Source organism: Sminthopsis crassicaudata, chromosome 5, assembly GCF_048593235.1.
Source record: "Sminthopsis crassicaudata isolate SCR6 chromosome 5, ASM4859323v1, whole genome shotgun sequence".
Classification (NCBI taxonomy): Eukaryota; Metazoa; Chordata; class Mammalia; order Dasyuromorphia; family Dasyuridae; genus Sminthopsis; species Sminthopsis crassicaudata.
Genome location: NC_133621.1, coordinates 301,859,864 through 301,887,451, shown reverse-complemented (window position 1 = coordinate 301,887,451; position 27,588 = coordinate 301,859,864). Strand labels below are relative to the sequence as shown.

Here is a 27,588-nt window from a genome sequence, read left to right as displayed (position 1 = left end):
AGAAAGGAAAGAAAAGTGAGGGAGGGGAAGAAGGGGAGGCGGAGTAGATAGGCGAAAAGTTAAGAGAGGGAGAAAGAATTTAGAGAAGAGAAGAAGAGGTGCGGGGATAATGGAGGAAGAAGAGAAGATGGGAAGCTGGAAGGAGGGCATTGGAGGGGGAGGTAGGAGGAGGAGAAGGGAGGGGAGGAGAGAAGGAGAGGAGAGTGGCGGGGGAACGGGGGAGGAGGAGGGAGGTGTGTCGGACACCCGCCCCTACTCGCTCTTACGCACAAGAAAAGTAGTCCGTGGAGGTGCCCCTCTGCCCTGTGTCCGCCCCAACCCGCTGAGCTCCGGAGGGGGGGGGGGCGGAGCGAGTTTATCCCCCCCCACCCTTGCCAGCGGGAGATGGCACCCCCGGCACTTCACTGCAGCTGCGAAAGGCAGCGCTTGGAGGCCTGTCCCCTCTTTGTCCCCTGTCCTCTGGCCAGAATAGCAGCGTGTCCAAAAAAAGGAAATTTAAAAAAAAAAAAAATCAATAAGACCGAACTTGTCCCGAGCTGAAAACTTGCTGATCTCGCTGCCCACGTGGGCTGCCAGCCAGCCGGCCAGGCATGCGAGAAAAAGGCTGCCCGCGCCAGAGACCCCCGGCCCGAGAGCCGGCCAGGGGACAAACGGGCTGTTTGTGCATACGCACACGCACGCACGCACACAGACACACACCAGAGCTACCTAAGGCTGGCTAGCCCCTCCGGAGGAAGGGATGGGGGAGGGGGGAGGGAGTCCCGGGGCTGAGCGAATGGGAGGGGGCGTCGGCGCACGTGTCCCAGTGAAACACGCAAAAAGAGCTTCGGTAGCGGACTTCCCGAGCCACCTGACAAATCTGCCGCTGGCGTCACAACCAAGCCCCTTTCCCCTCCTCCACCATGGGGACCCCCTCCCCCCACCCTCCCGGGGCTCCGCCGCCCTGTACAGTCATAAAGAGCCAGAAACCGGGGGCGGGGAGCCTCTGGCGGGGGGGCGGGGGCAGGGCCAGCGCAGGAGCCGAGCGACCTACAGGGGCGTCGGGCGGATTATGCAGGTGGGGGGAGGGCGCGAGATAAACCATGCCCCATTTTTGCTCCCAGCAGCAGTAGCAGCGGCGGCGGCGGCGGCAGCGATGACAGCCTCTCTCACGCTAACTTGAGGTACACTCCCCGTTCTGGCTGTGGAAGCCCCCTTTTGGGACCCTCTCGTGCCCTTCCCACCCCGGGCCAGTAGGACGGCCAGCCTTGGGGAGAGGCGGCTTGCACTTGCAAGTCCCCCACTGGGCTCCCCCCCCCGGGGAGCACATGCCCCCGAGTGTCCGGATTTCTCTTAAAGGGAGTCCGAGGGGGTGTTTCTGAGCCGAGAGATCGTGCGAGCCACGAGGAGGTCTCTGAAATGCACTCGCACAGAAGGCGGCGGCGGCTCGGCCGCTGCGTCCTCCCTGGGACCCCTTACCCGGGGACGCGAGAAAGAGCTAAGTGGAGGCGCTTATTCGGTTCCTCTCCCACTTCTGCATCCGAACGTCCTCCCCCCTCCCAGCCCCTTCCCCTCCCCAGTCTCCCCCCCCCCCCAGTCCAACTCGCCCTCCTCCCTCCTTCACTTCACGTCCTTCCCTCGGGGCTTTCAAGCATTAAATTATCTCGGGCACTGTCCCGAGTCCTGAACAGATAAGCTGCTTGGAAGAACCTGGAGCGGAGCCGAGTTTAGGGAATGATCGCTCTCTCCTTCCCAGCCCGTCTGTCCCGGGGACTCCAAATAGCGGAGGCGGCTTGTGGGGCACCCGAGCTGCGCTCCGGGAAAATGGACAGGACCCTGTCGGGAAGCGGGGAAGGGGACTGAGCCTTGTGTCGCCCGAGGGGCAAAAGGGAGAGACGGGCATTGCTAAAGCATCTTGGAAACGCTCTGTAGAAGGACCCCTGGGGGGCATAAGTAGAAGGGGCTCCTCCCCGGTGTGTGGGTCTGGCTCGGGATGGAGAAGCTTGGGGAGGGCTCCGTCCCGTGTACGGCTCTAGTGTGCCGCGGACTCCGGGGATGTGACCTTGGGCGCTGAAGCCTCTTCCTCTCGTGGGCCTCAGTTTCCCCGGCTGTATTAATGGGAGGGGCTTGGGTTAGATGGACGAAAGGTCTCTTCTGGGTGTTCTAGGATTCGGGCGGGGAGAGAGAAGAGAGAGACTGAGAGGAGGTAGAGAAAGAAAGAGCAGAGAGACAGAAAAAAAAAAGGGAGAATATCTAGGAGAGAACAGAGGATACAGGGAAGAAAAAGGAGACAAGAGACGAAAGGGGAAGAGACAGCTACAGAGAGGCAAGAGAAAAGAAAAGAGGGAGAAGGAAGGAGAGAGAGGGAAAGGAGGAGGAAGAAAAGGGGAAAATGAGCAAAAGGACACCGAGGAGAGAGAAAAGAAGGGAGAGAGGGAGGAGATGAGCCCGGGAAGGAGAGGGAGAGAGAACGAAGGCCGAGAGGCGAAAGGAAAGGAGAGCAGGGGAGAGGGAGGAGAGACTAGAAGCCCCAGCGCGGGCGGCTCTGGGACCGCTCGTCCGCGGCTCCATCGGTCCGTCGGGTGGCGGCGCGGGCAAGAGTGGGTTAAAGGCGGCGGCGGCGGCCGGGGCGGCTGGCTGGGGCAGGGCTGGGAAGTGGAAGTAGTCCCGGCTCGGGCCCTACTCCTCCCCCTCCCTCTTTTTGCCCCCTCCCCCGCGGAGGCCGCGTCACCGGCCGGGGAGCCGGGATCCGTGCGCGAGGTTGCTAAGGGTGAAACTTTTCATTGACTTCGCTCACTCGGGGCGGGCCGGGGCCGGGCGAGGGAGGCAGGGACGGGCGGGCGGACGGACGGACGGACGGGGCGGCTGCGGCGCCGCGGCGGCGGGCGGCCAGGCATACACACCGACGGACGGACGGACGGACGCACGGACTCCCCGACTCCTCCCTGCTGCTCCTCCGCCCTGCCCCCCAAAACCACCCTCCAGCGCCATCGCCGCCCTCCCCCTGCCGTCGGGCCGGGAACAAAGAGCACTTAGTTGACACCCCGCGGCGGCCCGGGAGCTCCCCGCCGACTGGCCGGCCTCAAAGTCAGTTTTAACCCCCACCCCTCACCCCGACCAGGCAGCACCCGGTGAAGAGGAGGAGACAGAACCCCCATCCCCGCGGAGACACCCCCGACCCCCAGCTAGCCCGGCCCGAGCACCACCCTGGAGGCAGCCGCAGCAGTAGCCACTGCCCCCCCGCCGCCGCCGCCGCCGCCCTCCCGCCTGCCCCGGAGCTCCGGAGGCCCGAGGGACGAGTGAGCCAGCCCGAGAGAGAGCGAGCGAGCCAGCCAGTGAGTGCGGTGGGGACTTGGGGGGCTTCCCGGTCCTCCGCCCAGCCCTCCCCGTCAGCGTGCCCCCGGCGCCGGCTCCTCCGCTGCGCCCGCACCCCGTCCTCGCTTGCCGCGTCTCGGCGGCCCCCCCTTCTCCGTGCCCCTTCTTGTTTGCTCGGCTCTCTGCCCTCTGCCCCCGTCCGTGCCTCCGCTCGCCGCCTTCCTCCGCGCTCGTTGCCAGCCGGCCGGCCGTCATTCATCCTCACTCACTCTCGGACCCTTCCCCTGCTGCCCCGCTCTCCCTCTGCTCGCGCTCCCTTCTCCCCTCCCCAGGTTTCCCCCGTTTCCCTGGTTTTCCCCGTTCTTTCCCCCTCCACCCTCGGGGTTCCTTGTTGACTCCCTCCCCAGCTCCTGTCTCCCTTCCAGACCTCCCGGTCCCAATCCTTGCTCTGCCCTCCCTCCGGTGTACCCCTTTCCTTTCTGGCCCCTTGTCTGCACTCTGCCCTCCCCAAGCTCTCTTGTCCTCCCCTTTGGCCCTTATGTCCCGGCCCTGCAGAAGCTCCCCTTCTTTCCCGGTTCTTCCCCTTTCGTGCCGAGCTCCCCTCCTCCCCCTTTAGGAGTTGTTGACCCTTTTCCTCCCCCCATCCCATTTTCCTTCTTGCCCACCCCTGTCCTTCCCTTTGACCAAACCCGACCTTTCCTCCCCCCCCCCACTTCTCTCCCACCAAACTTTCTGAGGGCTAGAGCTTAAGGTCCTCCCTCCTAACTGCCACCCCGCCCCCCAATCCCCTGTAATCTCTACATTTTCCCTCTTCGCTCTAAGAAGCTGGAAAGCTTTCAGGCTTAAATCGTTGGGTAGATTAACAAACCAGCTAGCTCTGGAGGGCCCCGGCCTCCCTCCCCCGCTGACCCAGCGGCCTGGGGGCTTTTGGCTACCACCTGGCTCATCTTTTTTTACTCTTGACTCTCTGGTTCTGCACCTCGGATCCTTTGGGGGCGGGGTGCTGCAGTTCTGGTCCCCCGGCCCACTGCCGGGCCCTTTCCAGCTCTGGGGGAATGTGCATAGTGGGCGATCCAGCAGTATGAGGCTAGTTACGCGCTAAGGGGCCTGGCACTTGTGGAGAAATGGGCGAGACCATCTGTTCCCCTCTCCCGGCAAAGGTCATTGGGTTGGGATCCGTCCCCGGGCCGAGGAGACTCTGCCTTTGGCCAAGAGAGGGATGGGGAGCGAAGCCGATGCATAAACAGGCTCAAACTGGGGACTTCTCTTCCTTTGTTATTCACCGAGAAGCTGCCCGAGGGGGCTCCCTCCGGCGACTGCGGAAACTGGGCTAGTCTGCCCGTCTTCTCCCGCTTTGTACCCTGTCTCCGAGTTGCCACCCGGTGTTCTCCCCACCCCCCTCCGAAAGGGAGAAAAAAAGCCACAGAACTTGTGTGGGAGGAAGGATTAAGGAGATTAACTCGGCCAGAAGAGGGATCTTTGCTGGATCTCGTTGCTCTGATTGCAGGGTAGGCTCCGGGTGGGAGGAATTTTGTGTTCTGGAGGAGTCCCGCTGGCGCAGAGCGCTTATTTTCTTGCGGAGAGAGCTGGGGAGTGCCGGCGCCTTGCCCCCCGGACGGAGCCGGGCTGGCTTATCTGTCCGCCCAGGTGTGGGCGGGCCCGGCGCTTCGCAGCCCCCGGTGCCTCGCAGCCCCCGGTGCCTCGCATTGCCTTCGCCCCCTGCTGAGACCGTGGGGAAACGGGGACGATTTTCCCTTTGCATCCCCTTCCCCCTCCCTGCTCCGTGCGACCCCAGACTGGGCTGGGCCTCTGGTATAGGGGTTCCGATCAAGGAGGGGGAGACTCGGGTTACTTTGGGGGAAGTAGCGTTATTCCTCCCAGCACTCCCAGACCTGCTTAGAAATAGCCCCCAGCCCTATCGGGGGAGCTAAGGGAATGGCATGGAAGCACGCGCGTTGTTCACCGACTGTAAGACCTAAACTTTTGATGAGGGAGGGTGACTCTTGCCAGGTAATTGGGCCAGGCTTGGAATAAAACGGAGGGGGGGGTGTCCGTTTAGATTTGTAGTAATAGGGGGGAGGGGAAAGTCAACCAGTGCGCATGTACACTGGAAACTTTTTACTTACTCCTTCCCCACCCCTCTCCTACTGGGCATGCCTGAGCTGCCTAGTTCTTGAGCCTTTCGGCCTTTGCGAGGCATGTTGGGAAATGTAGTTCAAGGGAAAAGTAGGTCACGGACCCAGCACTAGTCCCTGACTCGCCCGATGACTACATTTCCCAGAATGCAGTTCGGTCCCACACTTTGATGGGCTTCTCCCCCCGCCCTCCGCGTTTTCTGCTCCCCTCCTTCCCCACTGGGCTTTGCCGGAGTTTGTTTGGCTAGTTTCTGGGGAAGGTCCCCGGTGACTGGGACGGAGGGGGCTGCAGCGCCTAGAAATGCAGGGGAGTGAAGGGAGGGGCAAGGAAAAGGACAATTATCATAAGTCCTCCATGTGTCATCTTTTAACAAAAAATTTGCCAAGCACCTGCTTGGAGATGTGAGGGGAGGCGGGCCGGGCACGCGGGCTTGGGGGCGGTGGGAGGGGAGTGAGCTCGAGCCCTTTCCGCCTACGTCTTGGCAGTTTACCTTTGCCTGGCCTGTGAAATGGGCACAAGTGTACTTGCCCCCCTGCTTTAGTATTACGTTTGTGGGTGGGCGTCAATGACATCATTAGCCTCCGAGCCACACGCTGACCACTTTGGAGTCACCTTGGAGAAGGGGGGGGCAGCGCTAGGACCCTCAGCCAACAGACGAATGCCCAAAGGGCGGGGCTGGGAATTAACCAGGGAGGTTTTCTCATCTCCGGCATCCGTAGTGACCTGGGATGGACTCAGTTTCCCCCCCTGTAAAACGCGAGGATCCCTTTGCGGATTGCAGTGAGAGGCGGGAGGTCACAGTGGATGGCCGCCTTGTGTGCTTCTCCGGGGGTAGAATGGAGCCGTGCTGTCGGCTCTGGCCGCTGTGTCCGGAGCCTCCCCGGTCACTGCCGCAGGAGCCCCGGGGGCGGGCACGGCTGCTCCCCCCCTCGGGGGCTGGTGATTTGGGAAGCTGACGGAGCGCTCGGTTGGGCGCGGGAGGGCAGGCCGGGGGCAGGCCGGCGGCTGCCACAGACCGCTCAGTGCTGAGCCCGAGCTTCCTCTGCCTCGCTCCTGAGCGGGACCCCCTGGTCGCCCAGGCCCCCTTTCTCCTTGCGGACCGCGGCTTTGCCCAGTCACCGCTCCCCTGTGCAGGCCTGAGAAACCCTTTCCTTTCCCCAGACGCCGCCTTCCCTGCCCATCACATCAGGGAGGGACTTCTGGACGTTTGTGTGCCCGGAAGTGGAGCAGGGGGGTCTCCGCCCGCGGTGACTCCTCAGCCCAGCCGGGGTTTCTCTCCCCAGGCCTGGGCCGCCTTCTGGTCACGGGGGCTCGGTGTTCGAGTCACGGGCCAGCCCGAGGCGAGCTGGGGCAGGAAGCTGTCTGGGAGTCTGTCCCCTGCTGGATGAATCCCAGTGCACCACAGCCTGCCCCTTCTCCCAGAGAATCCCTTGAGCTTTTGAGCTGGAAGAGATGCCACAGGCCCCCAGTCAAGCCAAGGCCCCCCGGAGACTCGCTTCATTGAGTCTTGGGAAGAATTTGCTGCCCTTTTCTAACATCTGCTGAACATGCTTCCTTTTCTACTATAACCCCGGCACCTTCGTTCCGAAGCTTCCCCTCCCCAATCTGCCTTTGAGTTCTCTTTTATTCTTGTTGTTGTTGTTGCTGAGGCCATTGGGGTTCAGTGACTTGCCCAGGGTCACCAGCCAGGAAGTGTTAAGTGTCTGAGGTCAGATTTGAACTCAGGTCTCCTGAATTCAGGGCTGGTGCTCTATCCACTGCGCCCCCTAGCTGCCCCTCGGTTCCCTTTAAATCCAACAAATTAACTTAGAGGTCCTCTCACCTAACTCCCTGTTTCACAGTGAGGAGATTGGGGGGGGGGGGGGCGGGGGAGGTCCCAGGGCAGTGGTGTTCCGTGTCAGAGCCAGGATTCGACGCCATTCTAATTTCTCACTGGACCATGTTCCAAAGTCCGGGAAGTTGTTGCTGCAGACTTGCTCTAGATTGTGTATCAGAGGGGCCCTGACTGACTGTCGGGTGTTTCCCAGCTGCCACTCGGGGTCTAAGAGAAACTGCAGAATTTGGTCACAGCTTTAAAAAAGTGACAGCTCTGGAGTCCGGGCCTCGGCCCTCGAGTCCCTCAGAGCAGTCCGAGCTCCGGGCCTGGCCAACAGCCGCCTCCCAGCACAAGGCTTCTTGGTCTGCTTCTGTCCCTCTGCTCTCCTCCCCACTTATTATTATTATTATTACTATTTTTTTTACAAAGCTCCACCCCAGAAGCCATCTGGCCTGGCCTGTTCTCCAATTAGGGAGGCGAGGTGTCCGGGTCAGCTTCCTTAAGCGGGCCTCCTCTCTCGGGTAGGAGCTGGGCCCAGCTGGAATGTGGGCACGGCTGACCCGGCTGTCACAGGTCAGGGGGGTCCTGCGGCTGGGCTCCAGGCTCCATTAGAACAGATGGGCTGGGACTGCAGGAGCTCTCTCGAGGTTCCTTCTGGCCCTGCCTCTGGCCTCCAAGCAGGCCCTGGGCCCGGGGAACAGCCCCAAATGAAACCAAATTCTCCACCTGGGAAGAAGCAGGTCCCGGCAGGAACGCAAGTGAATCCGGGCATTGAGTGTAGGGAAAGTGGCAGCAACTGGCTGAGGGGTCTGGAAGGAAGGCAGTGGGGCTTCTAGAAGGATGCCGTTCTGGTGTAGATGTGGAGGCGGAGCTCTGTGCACCGAGAACAAGCAGGAGAGACCAGTTGGCTTCAGTTGAAGGCCGGTTAGGCCGTCTGATGAGCCTGGGAGCCGCAGACAGCGGCTGGGTAGGGGCTCGGGCAGCCGAGTCTCCATGAGCCTTTGTCCACCCAGGATCCTAAGAGCTTTGGACTTAGCCACAGATTTGCAGCTGCGGATGGGAGCCACCTGGGAGCCCTCCGACCGACATTGCACTGCAGGAATGGGCTTGCCCTGTCCAGGGGTCAGCCCGGGTCCTTAGAGATCAGACAAGGACCAGTAAGGCATCAGGCCCAGGGAATCAGGCTTTCTGATCCAGTCTGGTGTCTGCCCATGGAAAAGCTGGCTCTGCCTCTCTTTGGCACAAGAGTCCTAGAGCCTTGGGGTGAGGGGGACCTCCCAGTTCAGCTTCTGTCTGCGGTGTCCCAGGCTGCCTCCTAAGGCCCCTCATCTGGGCAGCACGACTCCGGTTACTAGCCAGCCTGGCTGACATCAGAGTCTAAATCAGAGCCTCTGCCGCTCCCCCGCCCCCAGCCGGACTCTGCCCTGGGGCCCGAGCAGGCCCGGCCAGAGCCAGCAGGATCCCTGAGATCCTCCAAGGCGGCGGGCCCCTCCTTTCTGCACCTTCTTTAGCCCGAAAACTCTTGGCCCTGCCGCCCCGTCTCTGCTGCCGTCGTCTCTTTCACCCGTGGGACGCAGGGATCTGGAGGAGATCTGAGCAGGGCCTTTATCTTCCATGTCTTGGAAGCTTTACCAGTAATGCGGCTTTAAGATCATAGAAAGCCAGGGCTGAAAGAGACCCCAAAGGCCTTTCCCTTCATTTTGGAGAAATAAAATGGAGGAAAAGGAAACTAACTTGAGGTTACGCTGCTGGTAAATGACTCTACTTGTGTCCCTGGGTGTGCCCCCTTATCCCGACCCCAAGCCGTTTTCTGAACCTCGTCCTCGTGTGTCCGATTCGCCCAGACGTGGGCCTTAGCGGTTCTCTCTTCCTCTCAGTACCGGGCCGGTCCGGCCTGTCAATGTGTCTCGTTATTGCCAAGTTTGGTTTTGAGTTGAGTCAAAAATAACCCTTCTGTTTCAATTTCTCCTACTTTTCTTCTGGAATCAGACGGACAGGCCGTTTCCCTTTTCCGGGCCGCCTTTTCCACTTTCACACTCTGTGGGGGGGTCCCCTGCACCCGCCGCCAGGGCAGGGCCTTTATGCCCAGCCGCTGCTCACCGCTCTCCTAGGAGCTTTGGGGCCATACGTGCCGAGGAATTGAATGAATGGACTCCCTGTCTTTGGGATCATCTTTCAATCGTGTGCACGGCCGTGCCCTCACCCCTGTCTTCTCCAGAGCAAGCATCCTCACTTCCGTCGGGGTGGTTTCCGGGCCCTGAGTTTCCTCATTGTGACAGTCCCTTTGCAGGAAGAGCAAGAGCAGGGGCAAGAAGATGGAGTAGGCCCCGGTTTCCCCATCTGTGAATTGATGGAGTTAAACTCGGTCCCTTCCCAGCCTGAGCACCCCATGACTCTGAAGCGGCATTCCTAAGCCATGGCTATTAGTGGGGAGTGTGAAGTCCAAGGTCATGGGGCTGCCACCCCCGACGCACTTGGCCTAGACCGTCTCCATTCACCCCGATGGGAGGTGCCCCCGAGTCATGGTGGCCGTCTGTGCTGAGCAGTGCACGTGGGGCCCAGGAGTTGCTGAGAAACACTTCCCGACTCAGTCTCCCCTCCTGGTGTCCTGCCGGGTCCTGGAGCCATCCCAGGTCATTTTCCCAAGAATTGGGCTTGGGCAGCCGGGCCCTCGGGACGACTGAGTCGTGGCTGGCCCTGCTACAGGTCAATTGTGGCTGGTGCGTGTGGCAATGACTCTCCCAGGCTTAGAGTCGGGAGAAACCCCTTTGTTCCTGGGTGCTCCTTATCCCGTTATCCTCCTGCCCTTTGGTCCCCTTCCCAGTGCGAGCTCATTTTGCTTGGAGACGCCTGTTGGCAGAGGGCCAGCCTTAGAACCGGGGCTGGGTTCGTGGCTGTGGAACTGAGCAGCTCATTTAACGTCCCGGGCTACGCCCAGTCATCCAGAAATTTGGGTTAGATTTTGATCCTTGAAGGGAGTTAGTTGCACGAATGAAAGCGAAAGCTACCCCCAGAAGACTTGAAAAGTGAGCTGAGGGAAGCTTTTTCCCTTTAACCTCAGGGCGGTTCACTCTCAAATAACTGGCCTTTTCCCTGGCAATCACCAGGCCAAGGTGGCCGCCAGAGAGCCGGGGGGACGTCCTGTGGTCATTGTCACGGTCAGACCAGAGCCGAAGGGCTAGGGCGGATTGGGAGCCTCTGAGGATTTTGGGGAGGGCCCGGAGCAGGGTCCGACCAGTTTCTGGGTTGAGGGAACATGTTAGCCACTCACACAGAGAGCTCCGTTCCAGCTCTGGCAGTGCCGTGGGCAGTTCAGGCATTTATTCAAAGTACGCCTCTGCCTGTGTGTGTTGAGCCCGTCTCTCTGGCTATGAATCCCAGGTCCGTGGGCCATTCTGTGCTCCAGCCCCCATCCCTTTAGGGAGAGGTTCCCGGGCAAGCCCCCGCTGCCTCCTGTGCAGTGGAGCAGCAGTCCCTCAGTGTCCCTCCGTGCCCCTCAGACCGCATTACCGTCCCCGTGCGCTCCCTCGGTTTCCCTGGGACTCACGGGGGCTTCCTCTCTCTCGTTTCCCCAGAGCCATCAGGAACTGGAACCTGCCCACGTGTGTGTCTTCCATCCTCACTGCCCTGCGCTCTAACACACCCTGCTCCCAGCTGCTACCCGGGACAGGAGGAATATGCATCTGGAGATCAAGGTCGCCCTCAACTTCATCATCTCCTACCTGTACAACAAGCTGCCCCGGCGCCGCGCGGACCTCTTCGGGGAAGAGCTGGAGCGCCTGCTGAAGAAGAGGTACGAAGGCCACTGGTACCCGGACAAGCCCCTCAAGGGCTCGGGCTTCCGCTGCGTGCACATCGGGGAGATGGTGGACCCCGTGGTGGAGCTGGCGGCCAAGCGCAGCGGCCTGGCCGTGGAGGACGTGCGCGCCAACGTGCCCGAGGAGCTGAGCGTCTGGATCGACCCCTTCGAGGTCTCCTACCAGATCGGGGAGAAGGGCACCGTCAAGGTCCTGTACCTGGACGACAGCGAGGGCTGCGGCGCCGCCGCCGAGCTGGACAAGGAGATCAAGAGCAGCTTCAACCCGGAGGCCCAGGTCTTCGTCCCCATCGGCAGCCAGGACAACTCCCTGTCCAACTCGCCCTCGCCGTCGCTGGGCCAGTCCCCCAGCCCCACCTTCATCCCCCGCTCCGCCCAGCCCATCACCTTCACCACTGCCACCTTCGCGGCCACCAAGTTTGGCTCCACCAAGATGAAGAAAGGGGGCGGCGGCGCCGGCGGGGCCGGGGGCGGGGGAGGCGGCCAGCAGCCCCCCCCCCAGCAGCCCCGCCTGGCCAGGTCTCCCCCCAACACCCTGCTGCGGCAGAAGGGCCTCTCCCTCTCTATGCATTCTCTGAACTTCATCGGGGCGGGGCCAGCCCCCCAGTCCCAGCTCTCCCCCAATGCCAAGGAATTTGTGTACAACGGTGGCTCCCCCAGCCTCTTCTTTGAGGGGGCCGACGGCCGCCCGGCGGCGGCCTGACCTCCGCCCCCCTTCGGCGGCCCCAGCGGCAGCGGCTCCGGCGGTGGGCGGCGGTGGCGGCGGCGGCGGCTTCGACGTGGCCCAGGTGTTTGGAGGCGGTGCCAACGGCCTCTTCCTGGAGAAGTCCCCCTTTGTGGAGGGGCTCAGCTACAACCTGAACACCATGCAGTACCCCAGCCAGTCCTTCCAGCCCGTGGTCCTGGCCAACTGACCACCCGCAGGGGGCCACCGAAAAGAGAAAGGAAAGGAAAGGAAAGGAAAGGAAAAAAAAAAGGAAAAATAGAAATATACAAAAAGATTTCCGATCTTCTTCTTCCTTCTGGCTTCTTGGGAAAAAGATGCACGGGCCAGGCCTGGGGCCGGGAGCTCCCCAAACTCCCTCAGATGTTTTAACTTGATCCCCTGCTCTTTTCCTGCCTGTCTCTGAATTTATTTGGTTGGTTGGTTTGGGGTTTGGAATTTCTTTTTCTCTCTGTTTTTTACATTTAGGGTTTTTCTTTGTTCGTTTGTTTCCCCCTGACATCGTTAGTGGCTTCTCGTTGAGCTGAAAGTGGTCCAGACGGGAGTTTGCCCTTCCTCTTGTACCCCTCTGGTCGGGCTGGGGAGAGGGGGGTGCCTCTTGCTATCCAGAAGAAAGCCCTGTGGGAGAGGAGAGCCCCTGCATGCAAGATGGCAGCCTCTCCCCGGTCCCCCTCCGAAGCCAGACCCCCGAGAGATTTGCCCTGACCTGGCTGGCGAGGAGCGCTGGGCAACGACGGCTCCCACCCCTCCCCTGCCTCGGGGGGCTCAGACCACGGGGCCTTCACCTCTGTTCTGTGGCCTCCCTCGCCTTAGCCCTTCCCAGCTTGCCCAAACCTTTGATCTCAGGGGCCCTGGGGGAGTCGTGCCCCCCTCCACCTTCCACAGCTCGGGCATCTCCCCCTGCCTCAGTTCTTGGGCTGAGGGGCGTCCCGTCTAGAGGACCTGACGGGCTACCAAGCCATATTCTGGGGTGGGGGTGGCCGTGAGTGGGGTGGGTGATGGCCGCAGAACACTCCAGATCAATTGGGCTGTGAAACACTGGGCAGAACGAGGGCTCCCAGCCGCCTGGTTTCCAGACTACCTGCACTTTTATTTCAGACTCTGACCAAAAATACAAAAAAACAAGGTTTTCTGCTCCTGAGGAGTGAGTCAAGGCTGCACAGCAGAGCCGGGCTTGCTCGGGCCTTCCTCCCCGCCCCACGGGAGTCCAGCCCTAACCCAAGGATCGGACTGCTGGCCCTGACTGACCCTCAGGAGCATTTAAGGGTTCCAAAGCAGTGCCTGGAGGAGGGGGCTTGGACAAATGAGTGTTCTAAGACTTGAATTCAGAGTTCATTTTCCTTCCCCCTTCTTTCCCCTTTCTTTCTGCCCTTCCTCGGCCTTAAGCTGCAGTGGGCCTGGCTACACCCTTCCCTCATAGCCCTTTTTCATTGCTGCCTTTTTGGGGGGAGATGATGGGTTGGGCAGGAGTCCTCAGCCCCCTCCCACCCTCTCCAGGTTCTGGATCAATCCCTGGAGCACTGGCTCTGCCCTCTCCAGGGTCAGCCCCTGGAGGGCTGGTTTGCCCTTTCCAGGGTCCAGATCAGCTCCCAGAGGGCTGGCTCTGCCCTCCTAAGAGCAAGAGAGTAGAAGCGGGCATGTGACTTTTGACTGGCTTGGCCTGGCAGGAACAGGGCATCCAGGCCAGCCTCCCTGCTCCCACTAGAGCCTCTCCCCCCACCCCCGCCTCCAGCACCAGGTTGTACCAAAGCCCCCCGGCCCAGGTGCCGAGGCGGGCGGGAAGCTGTGGTCCCAGTGGCATCTTAGCCCAGGTCCCCACTGCCAGCGTAGCCGCCCTCCTTTCCTGCCCCGCTTGTCGGGCAGTTCAGCTCTACCTCCCCGGCCAGGCGACCTCCTGGCTTTGTAACCCAGCACCGCCCGCCCCTGCTCTCCACACCGTACTCAGGCTTGAGCCCTGGCTGGGCAGCCCTTCTCTTCCCACCCACCCCCTAAAAAGCAAAACAAAAAAAATGACAAATTTGCCTCTCCCGGCGGGCACCAGGGGCCCAGGCAGAAAGGCGCTGGCTCTCCATGCTGCTTGTGAGAGACAAGATGCTGCCTTAGTTCCTCCACTTCAGCATCCAGCCCTGGCTGTGTCAAACCCGCCCACCGAGTCCCCAGGGCCAGGCCTGGGAAGGAAGGACCGAGCCCCTGCCCTTGCTCTGTCCCATCTCAGATATAGGCATTCATCTTCAATTTTATTTTTATTTTTTATTTAAAAACAAAAAGAAAAAACAAACATGCACTAATTTACCTGATTTCGTAGGAAAGCTTTTTTTTATTTTTTACATTTTTTTTTTTGGTGTCCGTTTGTAATGAATAATTTGCTACATTTGTAAAATGTAAGAGGTATATATAATATATGTATATTTCTAACGTAAAAAATTGTAATTTTTTCTTTTGGAGATTTTTTCTTAAAAAGAGGAGAGAAACAAAAATAATATTTTTTCAGGAAAACAAACTTTGGGAAAAAAAAAAAGAGAGACTTGAACCCTTTTCTCCCTGGGGTCCCCATCCCTCACCATCCCACCTCCCCAGGAAGGAATCCAAAATGGGGTCGACTTGCAAACTTAGGCCAGCATGAGGGATTTTCTTCTCAGTGCAGCAGGATTTAGATTCAACCGTCTTGCCTCCGGTGCAGGACGGAGCACAGGGGATTCAGAAAAGGGGTTGGGGGCTGGGGAGCAGAATAGTTTATTTTTTTCTTTAGTGAAGGAGGAATACAATCAAGAGTTTTGTATTCAGACCGTCGTGCAATATTTTGGAACGGGACATTGGAGTGTTTCGAGATTTAGTTTGAAAACAAAACACACGGTTGATCAAATCTGTACAGTTTCTATTGGTTCAGATTTTTTTAAGTTTGTATTAAAAGCATGATATCTAATAGTTTTCTCCTTGTCTTTTTTTTTTTCCTTAATTATTTCCTGGATTTTACTGAGGATGATGGGAGGACAGAGGGGAGTAGCAGGGCTGGGGAGGGGAAGGAACGGGGCTCCATCAGAATTGTGCAAAGGGATCTGGGAAATCAGGATCTCTTCCTGGGAAGACCCCAAAAGGGGCAGGGGAACTTTGCCCAATGGCCACATGGCTGAAAAAGTTGCAGCACTGGATTGTGAACTCAGATCCTGATTCTGGGTGGAAAGCTGGAAGGGACCCCAGATTTCCTCCTCTTATTTGGGGGTTGGTCTCCCCCAAATATCCCCTGCTCTCAGTAAAGCCATGCTGCTGTGATCTAGCCAGGTGAAGAAACAGGCCCAGAGCAAGAAAGGCCCTGTCCCAAGGCCCCAAAGACAATGAGCAGCAGAGACGGATAGACCTATCCTACAGTCTCCATTTTTACTGGCTGGCAAAGCCCGGTATCCAAGGGGACACTTGCCCTATGGGGACTGAATGTCCTTGTCCCGGGTTCCAGTTAAGGCCTATTATCCCCAATGGTGGCCCTTCCCAGGTGCTGGTTGGGGTCTCCCATGGCTAGGGCCAGGTTAGGGATTTTCTTGGTCCTCCCAAGCCCTTTGCCAGACCTTTGGTTCCTGGGAAAGGTGAGACATCCTGCCTGTTCTCCACTTGTGTCTTTGGAAAGTTGGCTCCGCTTCTTTCCATTTGGTGCCATCCCACTCCCCCTCCGAGGTCTCCAGTTTCATCCAGTGGCCTGCCTCACCCAGCCAGGTGACTTCCAAGTCACGGGGCAGCTCTTAAGCTGGGCATTTGCCAGAAATATACCTGCCGCTGCTTTGTCAGTTAAATCCAGAGCTTAAGCTTAATCCCTCAGCAGGGAGGGTCGGATAGGACAGCTTGAGAGCAGCTCTGGCCTTGGACATCGCCCATGTTACACAAGCCCAAAAGGAGGCCCAGAGGGGTGCGGGGAAGAGCACAGTCAGGATTTGAGTCCAAAGACAGCATCCAAACCCAAGTGGTCTTGGGGACACCCCTAACCCACAGACTATTGGGAAGAGGAGGCCTTTAGTCCCACCTGTCTGGCAAGTGGTCATCCAGCTCTTGTGGGAAGACCTTCCAAAGCAGCCCTTGGAACTACTGGTTCCATATGCCGGTAGGGAAACTGAGGCTCAGTAGGACCAAGGTCACACAGGCTGCAGATTGGCAGAGGACTTTTGACTCTAAAGCTATTATTTTTTCCTCTGAATCACAGCAGGAAAAACAAGGAGGATTCTGACACTTTTGATATCTTACCTCCATTAAATCCTCCTTCCTCCTTTCTCTACAGTTAATTAACCAATAAGCATTTATTAAGCACCTACTATGTGCCAGGCATAGAGAATATAGATCCAGTCAGTACTAGTGCTTGCTCTCAAGGGGCTTACAGTCTTTCTGAGAAAACAGGTTCATATCTAACTGTAGCTATAGCTATGGGCTAAACCCATGGTAGGGGGTACTGACAAAGCCCTTCTTGAGGTAGGGGGGTGTCCACCCTCAAGGAATGGGCAGATGGCCCAGAAGGTGACTGAAGAAGGCGCTGTGGAGGGCTTAGAGCTTGGTCAGCCATCAAAGACTTACCATCCCCAGGCCTCTAGTTCGGGGTCCCTGGACTTTGATGACTGTGGAACAGAGAGTGAAGGTGATGACTTTGTACAACTGCCTCCTTCAATTGAATTCACACGCAAGTCGAGATGTCACCCTGTGATGTCACCGGCCCTCTTCGAAAAAGAACAATATGGATACAAACTAATTTGGAGGAGGAGACCCAGCAGCTGGGTGGGGAGGACATGTAAGATTTAACGGGGAAATTGAGATGAACTTTGAAGAGAACCAGGAATTTCAAATCTAGAGCTAAGAGAGGGGTACTTTCCAAAATTAAAAAGGAGAAATGACCCGTACAAAGATGGAGGAAATCAAGCATCTGGTAGCAGGGGCAGTAAGTCTGTCTGGATTATAGAGTTTGTTAAGCAGAGTAAGGCCAGTGAGGTAAAAGGTGTTAAGGATCAGGATTATTTTTTTTTTTTATTGAAGCTTTTTTTATTTTCAAATCACATGCATAGGTAGTTTTCAACATTCACTCTTGCAAAACGTAGTGTTCCAGATTTTTTTTCCCTTCCTTCCCCTAGATGGCAAGTAATTCAACATATGTTACTCATATGCAGTTCTTCTAAACATATTTCCACAGTGATCATGCTGCATAGGAAAAAATCAGATCCAAAAGGAAAAAAAATGAGAAAGAAAAAACCCAAGCAAACAATAACAAAAAAGTAACAAAAAACCCAATCCTCTCTCTGGCTGTGATGGCTCTCTCCAGCACAAGTCTATTGGAATTGGCCTGAATCACCTTGCTGTTGAAAAGAGCCAAGTCCATCAGAACCGATCATCATATAATCTTATCGTTACTGTGTACAATGTTCTCTTGGTTCTATTCCCTTCACTCAGCATCAGTTCATGTAAGCCCCTCCAGGCCTCTCTGAAACCATCCTGCTGATCATTTCTTATAAAACTATAATATTCCATAACATTCATATACCATAATTTATTCAGCCATTGTTCAGTTGATGGGCAGCCACTCAGTTTCTAGTTGCTATTCCAAAAAAAAAAGTTTGTACATATGTGTCTTTTTCCATTTTTTATGATCTCTTTGGGATACAGGCTCAGTAGAGACACTGCTGGATCAAAGAGTGTGCACAGTTTGATAGTCCTTTGGGCATAGTTCCAAATTGCTCTCCAGGATGGTTGGATCAGTTCACAACTCTACCAACAATGTATTCCTTTCCCCACATTGCCTCCAATATTCATCATTATCTTTTCCCACCATCTTATCCAATCTGGGAGGCATATAATGCTACCTCAGAGTTATCTTAATTTGCATTTCTCTGATCAAAAATGATTTAGAGCACTTTTCTTTTTCTTTTTTTTTAAATTTTGTTTTTTATTAATTTTTATAATTATAACATTTTCTTTGACAGTACATATGCATAGGTAAATTTTTTTACAACATTATCCCTTGTACTCCCTTCTGTTCTGAGTTTTTCCTCTCCTTCCCTCCACCCCCTCCCCTAGATGGCAGGCATTCCCATACATATTAAATATCTTATAGTATATCCTAGGTACGATATATATGTGCAGAACCAAATTTTTTTGTTGTTGTTGCAAAGGAAGGATTGTATTTGCAAGGTAAAAATAATCTGGGAAGAGAAACAAAACAAAACAAAACAAACAAACAAAAACAATGTAGAGCACTTTTCATATGAGTAGAAAGGGTTTTGATTTCTGCATCTGAAAATCGTTCATATCCTTTGTTCATTTATCAATTGGAGAATGGCTTGTATTCTTATAAATTTGAGTCAATTTTCTATACATTTTAGAAATGAGGCCTTTATTAGAACCCTTGGATGTAAAATTAACCCTTCCCCCAGTTCTGATCTTGTCTGCTTTAGTTTTGTTTGTACAAAACCTTTTAACTTAATAAAATTAAAATGATCCATTTTGCATTTTGTAATTTGGCCACAAATTCCTTCCTTCTCCACAGATCTGAGAGGCAGATCCTCCTTTGTTCTTCTGATTTGCTTATAATATCACTCTTTAGGTCTAAATCATGAACCCATTTCGACCTTATCTTGGTATACGGTGTTAGGTGTGGGCCAATGCTGTTTCTGCCATTCTAGTTTCCAATTTTCCAATTTTCCCAGCAATTTTGGCTGCCCATCAACTGAACAACGGCTGAATAAATTATGGTATATGAATGTTATGGAATACTATAGTTTTATAAGAAATGATCAGCAGGATGGTTTCAGAGAGGCCTGGAGGGGCTTACATGAACTGGTGCTGAGTGAAGGGAATAGAACCAAGAGAACATTGTACACAGTAACGATAAGATTATATGATGATCGGTTCTGATGGACTTGGCTCTTTTCAACAGCAAGGTGATTCAGCCCAGAAGCTGGAGTTCTTGTTTATCAAACACTAGATTACTAAAGTCACAGATCAGGATTATTTTTGATCCTTCAGGGAATTGGAAACCACAGGAATTTTGCTAGCAGGGGGTGACGCAGGGTAACTACTACTAGGTCAGCAGAAGGGACCTTTTCCTGTCTTTTTCCTCTCTGTTCCACCCTGGCCGTTGTTCCAGCTGTTTCACTTCCCTCTGTTTACTCCCAAAAGGCCAGGAGAAACAGGTCACCCAACCCCCCTCCCCCAGACAGCTCCCTCTCTTCTTTAAGCATGTGTTTTGTTTGCCTTCTTCCTCAGCACCTTGGACAGCAGAGCAGCCAAAGCCCCACTCACCTCATCTGTCTCTTCTGGATCTGTGCCAGCCTGGCTTGGAAGCCAGTCTCTGTCCTGCCCCACCTTTATTTATTTGTTTATAGGCTTGTTTGACCCAGATCTCCATTTCTCTTCCTCTTCCCATCTACCCCGAGAGAGACAGAAAGAAGACAGGCTTTGGGATGAGAGGATCTGGGTTCAAATGCTGCCTCTGATATTCCCGGTGACCTTGGACCAGTCAGCAGTATCCACAGGTTAAAGTGAGGGGATTGCAAATGTTGTAAAAAAAAATTACCCATGCATAGGGACTGTCAAAAATGTTATAATTATAAAATTAATAAAAATTTAAAAAAGCAAAAAAAAAAAAGTGAGGGGATTGCAGAGAAAGGATTATGGAGACTATATTCACCTTTTGTTTTGCTTTTTTTTTTTTCTTCTCATGGTTTTCCCTTTTGTTCTAATTTTACTTTCCCAACATGATTAATATGAAAATATATTTAAAATGATTGTACATGTATAACCTGTGGCAGACTCCTTGCTGTCTTGGGGAGGAGGGAGGGAGGAAAAAAAAAATTGGAACTCAAAAATCCTACCGAATAGTATTTTATTTTTCTAATTACGTGTAAAGGTAGTTTTCAGCATACCTTTACACGTAATTAGAAAAATAAAATACTATTAAAATAAATAACTTTTTAAAATAAGGAGATTGGGCTAGAAGGTTTTTAAATCCCTTTCAGCTGCAGGTCAGGGATCCATCTTTATGACCCTGGGCAAGGCCTTATTTTCTCATCTGTAAAATGGGAAGGCTTGCTTTTCTGTGTGGCCTGGGTTTCTTGATCAGGTAGGGATTCCTTTTCAGAAGTGCATTTTAGAAATGCTAAAGTTCAAGTTCAAGGCCAGTGGACACAGTGGCATTTCCCCTTTCTCCCCCGTCTCACAGACCCCTTTGAAAGCTTCCCATTGACCCCGTAGGGGACGCTAGTTCTAGATTCCCTGTACTGCATGGTCTATGAGATCCTTTCAGTTGGGATTTCATTTAGGCTCAGGGAATTCTCCCGAGACCGACTCTACGGCAATGACTGCACAGTTTATAATCTTGGAGAGTCAGCTGGGGTAGGAAGCATGTGGTCATGGAGCCAGTAAGTCAGAGGGAGGATTAGCCCTCACCCTCTTTTAGTCAACCCTCTCTCCCCCACAACTGCTCTACGTGTTCTCCACCCAGCTCTTTCCTAACATTCCACCAGCTGAAAGCAAGGCCTTTAAGCCCATCCAATACACCTTTTTTTCCTTTTTTTGCTGAGGCAATTGGAATTAAGTGACTTGCCCAGAGTCACACAGCAAGGAAGGGTAAAGTGTCTGAGACCAGATTTGAACTCAGCTCCTCCTGACTTCAGGGATAATGCTCTAACCACTGTGCCACCTAGCTGCCCCACAATACACCCTTTTAACAAAACCTTGGCTTTGTGCTGGGCACCGTACAAAGACAGGACACTGCCTTTGAGGTGCTGACAATTTGGACATAGATGGTGTTTACAGATCGAAAGACATGAGGTGAAATGAGGTGAGAATGGGAGGTGAGTTCAGCTGGAGGACTTGGGCAGAGCAGGAAGGGCTTCCCAGAGAGGGCAGGGCTGTGAAGGATCTCAGCAGCTGGAATGAGGATGGAACGTCTCCCAGTTCTGGTACCCGCACACGAAGAAGAGCAGGACGGGAGCCGGGGAGTGAGTCAGGAGGAACAGAGAAAGGGGGAGGGAAGGGCGCCACATGACAGCCTAAGCGGACGGTTTCAGCAGGTACCAGGGCCCCGTCTGACCCCATCTAAGAATCTCTACTGCGATATCCATGGCGACTGGTCACCAGCCCCAGGCTTCTAAAACTGAAGGAAAGGAAAGGCTTTGTCCAAGACCCCCTGCCTAGGCAACAGCAGAGCCAAGATTTAAAAGCAGAGCTGCCATCATGTCCAGTGCCTCAGTGGGCCCCCCAAAAATGTGTGGTTGATAATGGCATAGGGTCCCCTGGGCCCTAAGTTGCCAGTGCTAGCCCTCCTCAGGGGGTCCCGGCCTTCACCTCTGATTGTGAACAGTGACAACTGGGCAGACAGCAGCTCAGGCCGGGATGGGTCAGAGAGCCCCAGCCTCAGTGAACAGCCCCAGCTCACAGGTGGTCTCAGGAGACATTTCATGATCCTTTGCCCCCTCCGAGAGCTCCCGGGGACACCGTTGAGTTTCTATTTCTACTCGCCTGGCCTTTAACTCAGAAACAGTCAACAGCTGAAGCCCAGCCAGGGCCAGCGGCCCGTGGGACTGAGCGAGGGGAGTCCAAGGGAGCAGAGAGGTAACACAAGTAAGAAGATAGAACACTTCAGGCCAAAGGCCTTGGGTTCAGATCCTGTCTCTTTCACTCTTTTACTCCTGCCCACCTGTGGGCATCAGGCTTCTTATCTGTGAAATGAAACATTTGGACAAGAGGGCTTTTCTAGAAGTCTATAATCCTAAAACAAATTTACTTTCTAGATGAGGAAACTGAGGTTTGGAGGTGTGAAAGGACTCTCAAAATCATGCCAGAGGAGTTAACAAGCTACTGCTCGACATGTGGCTTCTGGGGGAGGAAGTGGGGAGCCGAACACACTTGGAGTGCTGAAGGAGCGGTAGCAGCTCAGCTCATGCTTTTTCCCTTTGTTCTAAGGGCCATTCCATGTTCTAAGCCCACCCTCACCCCCTGCATAGCTCCAACATCCCATGTCCTAAGAGCACTCCTAGCTCCAACATCCCATGTCCTAAGAACACTCCCAGCTCCAACATCCCATGTTCTAAGAGCACTCCCAGCTCCAACATCCCATGTTCTAAGAGCACTCCCAGCTCCAACATCCCATATTCTAAGAGCACTCCCAGCTCCAATATCCCATGTTCTAAGAGCACTCCCAGCTCCAACATCCCATGTTCTAAGAGCATTCCCAGCTCCAACATCCCATGTTCTAAGAGCACTCCCTGCTCCAACATCCCATGTTCTAAGCCTTTCCACAGCTCCAACATCCCATGTTCTAAGCCTTTCCACAGCTCCAACATCCCATGTTCTAAGCCTTCCTACCGCTCCAACATCCCATGTTCTAAGATCCCCCTCATAGCTCCAACATCCTATGTCCTATGAACACTTCCAGCTCCAACATACCATGTTCTAAACTCCACCCCTGCTTCAAAACCCCCTATTCTAAGGGGCCTCTCAGCTCCAAAGTGCTGTGATTCTAAGTCAGGGAGGGAGCCAAACAGCAAGACTTCCTGGAAGAGGAGGAGGTCTTCTGGGAGCCCGGTTCCAAAGCATGGAGAGGCAGTAGGAGGCCAAGGATCCAGCAGTCAGGTGGGGAAAGATCTGGTGGGTGCCCCCAAAAGGCTGATCTCTTTTCTTATCTCAGAGGCAAAGGGCAAGGGATGAGGGGAGGACAGCTCAGGCATTCAGTCCTGCCCATCTGTGCCTGCTCTGGACACTATGTTCTGTGTCTCTCCTCTCCTTGGCATGTGGTCAAAGAACATTCGCTGGCAAAGGGCATGGGCGGCAAGGCTGGGGAGGAGGCGGGGCCCAGGGGAGGAAGCAAAGGGATCCAGGGTTATGGATTTATGAGTTTCCCTAAAAGGAGAGTCTGCTCACTTGGGTCCTGGAGGCCGGCTGCAGGTGTCTCAGACATAGAGAACAGGGTCGGGCGTGGCCAGGATGGCCTCACTGAGGGGGCTGAGAGCAGAGACCCTGGGCCCGACCCAGAGAGCACAGGTGGATGGGAGGGGAATGGTGGGAGCTGGAGTGGCTTGTGTCAAGGAGCTCCACTCCCAGACCTGCCATTGACTCCATGTCTCTAGGACTCAGTTCCCCCACCAGAGCCGTGGCCGTCTGGGATCTTACAATTTGACCCTTTGGCAGGGGGATGGACTCTGTGGGTTTCTAGGAGGGAGGAGGAGGAGGACAGGCCTTTCCTCCCTCCTGGGCCTTTGGGGAACTGGCCATGCACCCAGGCAGTGGAGAGAGGACCACAGGGAGAGCTGGGCGGCTGTGGGACAAAGGGTCGTTTTGTAACCAGGTCAGAGCCCCTTGTTGGTCCATTTCTTGAGAAATCTCCCTCCTTGGTTCATTCCCAGCTCTGGCCCAAGGTTAAACAGAGGGTCAATCAGGAGGTACAACCGACCCATTCTTTAATGGAGAAAAGCAGGCTTAGAATGGGGCGGGGGTGGGGGTGGGGTGGGGGGGTGGATTGAGTTCATGGCTTTACAACTTTGTGGAAGAGGTGGAAGTCTGATTTCCTTCAAGTGATTGGCCTCTGATCAGCCAGTTCCTGCCCCTTACAGGTCTTGGCTTTCTATGTGTAAAGTGAGGGGCTAGAGGATTTCTAAAGTCCCTCCTAGCTCTGACATCCTTTGTTCTAAAGACCCTCCCAGCTCTGACATCCCCTGTTCTAAGCTCCCTCCCAGCCCTGACATTCCCTGTTCTAAGTTCCTTTCCCCTCTGATATTCCATGCTCTTAGGGTCTAAGGTCTTCCCACATATTCATATTCTACATGACTCTGACCATGGCACTTCTCCTTCTAAACTGCCCACCCTATTCCTTTTTGGTCTTCCAACACTGACTCCCCTTGCATGTACTCTTCAGCTCAAGTACCTTGTGGACTGAAGTGGGCTGCCGGCAGGTCCATGGCTTCCTATGCCAGCCAGTGTCTGCTGGCACAGGCCATCCTCTGTCTGGGCTCTGGTCATTTGGCACAGGCCCTCGTGAGATCCCAGCAAAGTCCACATGCCAGGCCTAGGCAGGAATCAGTTTTGAGAAGTGACAGGCTTACAAAGGATCTCAGAAGTCACAGAGCTCAGCTGTTTTTAACCTGGGGGGGATCTGGGGATTAAAAAAAAATTTATATATGAATATATATGTGTGTGTATGTGTATGTATGTATACACTAAATATTAGTACATAAATATATAAGTAGTTTCCTTAGTTAAAAAAAAAAAAAGTGACCAGCTTGAGCCACCCTAGTAGCCGATGACCCGGATATCCTCTCACCATCACTAATACCCAATTAGGGAGTGACCCCACTTTGTTCTGTTATTCAGTCATGTCCAACCCTATCACCCTATTTGAGTTTTTCTTGTCAGAGATCCTGGCCATTTCCTTTTCCGACTCATTTTCCAGATGAGGAAACTGAGGCAGACAGGATGACGTGACCTGCTCAGGGTCACACAGCTAGTGAGAGTCTGCGCTCAGATTTTGACTGAGTTCCTCCTGCTTCCAGACCGGTGCCACTTAGCTGCCCTAACTGCCTCAGAATTACCACTTAAGCTTCAGCCAATTCTCTTGAGGGACTGAGTGTGCTCTGGGTCATGTCAGGGGAGAGGATTTGTTGTCTTGCTCTATTTTTAAATAATCCTTGAGAACACTCTAAGATTTGCAAGCACTTCACAAATATCTCATTTGATCTTAGCAGCCACCCTGGAAGGGAGGGATGGTCTATTATTATCCCTATTTTTTTTTTTTATAGAATTTTTTTTTCCCCTGAGGCAGTTGGGGCTAAGTGACTTGCCCAGGGTCATACAGCTAGGAAGTCTTAAGTGTCTGAGGCCAGATTTGAACTCAGGTTCTCCTGACTTCAAGGCTGGTGCTCTATCCACTGCGCCACCTAGCCGCCCCTATTATCCCTATTTTACAGATGAGGAAACTGAGGCAGATAGCGTTCAAGTGACTTCTAGTAAGAGCCTGAGACTGTGTTTTAAGTCATGTCTTTCTGATTCTAGGTATAGAGCTCTATTCACTGTACTATCTGGCTGTCATTTTTTGAGTAATTTTTTAAAGCAAATATTCCTTCATAAGAGCTAATCATTGCTAACTGGTATTGATGATATTAAGGTGAGTTTAACAGGCTCTGAGCAAAACACTGGAATGGGGGCTTGAACTGATAGCATTAGAAAGACATCCCCCTAAAATACAACCCTGCCCGACCCCTCAGTGGTACCCCTAGAGCTCTGAAGGGCAAAAGTCGCTGTCCTTTGGATATCAACTTGCCAGCCTGAGCCATCCGTGAGCTAAAGCCCCACTTCCAGTTAATAAGGCTATACTATAATTAGAAGTGGGGGTGGGGATGGGGAGAGGGTCAGACCAAGAAGGGGAAGAGCTCGTGGAGAGGGTCTAGTCTTCATATAACTCCCAAAGTCTTGGGCTTTAGGGTTGGCAGGCACCCAGGACTCAATTCTAGTTCAGTCCCTAAGAGGGAGAAGCAAAAGCAGTGGATTGGGAGTCCAAGGTTGTTGGTTCAAACCCTTCCTTTATTGCCCAGGTAGCTGAGTCCCTTTGCCTCAGTTTCTCTAAATGTAAAGTGAAGGGGCTTAGCTTATGGACTCCCTTCTGGATGAAGCCTTTTCTGCTCCCAGCTGCTGCTACAGCCCTCCATTTCCTTGCCTTCTTCTTAGGACCACCCAAAGGTTTCCCTCTGGCCTTCCCATCCTCAGAGATGCAAGACCTCACAGACCAAGTGCCCAGTCAGTGCTTGGCTGATTGGTTGATTTCCAAGTGTCTTGTGGATTTCAACAATCCAATGGAGGAAGACAATGTAGACAAGAAGGTTTCAGCCAGAAATGAAAGAAAAGGGAGGCTCGGAGTCCTGAGTTCAAATCCAGCCTCAGACACTTCCTAGCTGTGGGACTCTGCGCAAGTCACTTCATCTGTACAAAATCAAAGGATCAGAGTTTTTGGAGCTGACCCTGGAAGGGGTCTCAAGGGACATCCTAGGGATAGAATAGTTGAGGGCCAGAGAGGGAAAGTCACACAACAAGGACAAGAGTTCTGGTTTAAATCATCTCCTAGCCTACAGTGTAAGAAAAAAGGAAACAAACATTTATTAAGCACCTACTATGTGCCAGACACTGCTCTAAGCCTTTTATAAAAATCACTTCATGGGTGGCCCAGTGGAAAGAGTATCTATCAGCCCTGAAGTCAGGAGGACCTGAGTTCGAATATGATCTTCTTAGCTGTGTGACTCTGGGCAAGTCATTTAACACCAATTGCCTCAGGAAAACAAAAATTAAATCACTTCATTTGAGATCATAAAAAAAGGAAAAGGATCCACATGTGCAAAAACATAAGAGCCCTTTATGTGGTAGTAAAGAATTGGAAATTGAGGAGATTCCCATCCATTGAGAAATGGCTGAACAAGCTATAATATATGAATGTAATGGAATACAATAAGAAACAATGACCAGGCAGATTTCAGAAAAACCTAAAAAGATTTTCATGAACTGACGCAAAGTGAAATGAACCGAGCCAAGAAAACACTGTACACAGTATCAGCAACATTGTGTCACAATCAACTCTGACTCTGTTCTTCTCAGCAACATAATAACCTAAAACTAAGGACTCCTGCTACCCACGCCCAGATTAAAAACTGGTAGCCTCGGAAAGCAGATTGAGGCATACTTTTTTCACCTACTTTATTTTTATTGTGTTTTTCCCCCCTTTCTGATCTGGTTCTTCTTTCACAACTGTGACTAATATAGAAATGTTGTAAATGACAGCATATGTATAACCATGTCTAATTACCTACGTTTTTCAGAAGAGAGGAGGGAAGGAAGGGAGAGAGAAAAAATTGGAATTCAAAAATCTGGTAAAAATGAACGTTCAAAATTTTCTTAACATGTAACTGGAGAAAAAAAATAAATTATTATTTAATAAAAAGGAATTACCTCATTTGGGCTTTATATAAAGTCCCTTGAATTTAGGTGCTATTATAACCCCTACTTTATAGGTGAAAAACACTGAGGCAGAAAGAAGCTAGAAAGTATCTGTGGCTGGATTTGAATTCAGGTTTTCCTGTCTAAGGGCCACTCAATCACCTAACTGCCCTGAAGGCTGGCTGGGAGTAAGGGCTCCCATGGGCAGTTCCTTAGCAACTTTGGGGCTTGGGTCACCCCAAAAGCAGCTCCTCTCCTGGCAGAGGGAGCAGGAGACGAGTTCTTGGAGCTAAAGAGGGTTCTCTGGGACAAGGTGCTAGGCCACACTGACAATGGGCTCTGGCTCTGTTTTCCAGTTTTTCAGAGCTGGGAGGGATCTTCCGGAGAAATTCCTCTTATTTTATAGGTAGGGAAACTGAGGAAAATGACTGACTCAGATTCATCGCCTTGATAAAAGCATAGATTTGAAATTAGGGCTTCAGGGATAATCTGGTCCAATTTCTTCATTTTACAAAGGAAGCAACTAAGGTCCAGAGAGAGGAAGGTTAAGTTGTGGGGACCCAGGACTCCTGCCTTGTAGCTGAGAGCTCTCAGTCAGACCTCACTGCTTCCTTCTTCCAGTCCTTGATCCAAGGCCTTTGAGTTATGTAACCAGGAGGGGGGCGGGGGCTGGAGGGGGTGGGGCGAGGGCAGAATGGGGGTGGGGAAAACTGACACATTTGTGCCTGAGGCTCAGCTGCCTGCGTCAGCATTGGGTTGGGTCGAGGGAGGAATAGGACAGAAAGCTCCCTGGGGGACCAGTGCCAATGAGGAAGGCCATAAGGGTACCCTCCCTCCCTCAGCCTCTACCCTGCCACACACATA

General features: G+C 53.6%; 1 protein-coding gene across 1 annotated transcript; it reads left to right on the top strand.

Annotated features, from left to right (window-relative positions):
* The first annotated feature begins 3,175 nt into the window (after nt 1-3,175).
* TOB2 (transducer of ERBB2, 2) lies at nt 3,176-11,955 on the top strand. Its single transcript, XM_074271822.1, has 2 exons — nt 3,176-3,314; nt 10,822-11,955. Exon 2 carries the CDS (start codon nt 10,924-10,926, stop codon nt 11,764-11,766), a length of 843 nt encoding a protein of 280 aa, XP_074127923.1. The 5' UTR covers nt 3,176-3,314; nt 10,822-10,923; the 3' UTR covers nt 11,767-11,955.
* Nucleotides 11,956-27,588: the final 15,633 nt, after the last annotated feature.

Coding starts and splice junctions, on each gene's coding strand:
- TOB2 (XM_074271822.1), top strand. CDS start 10,924: ATGCATCTGGAGATCAAGGTCGCCCTCAACTTCATCATCTCCTACCTG.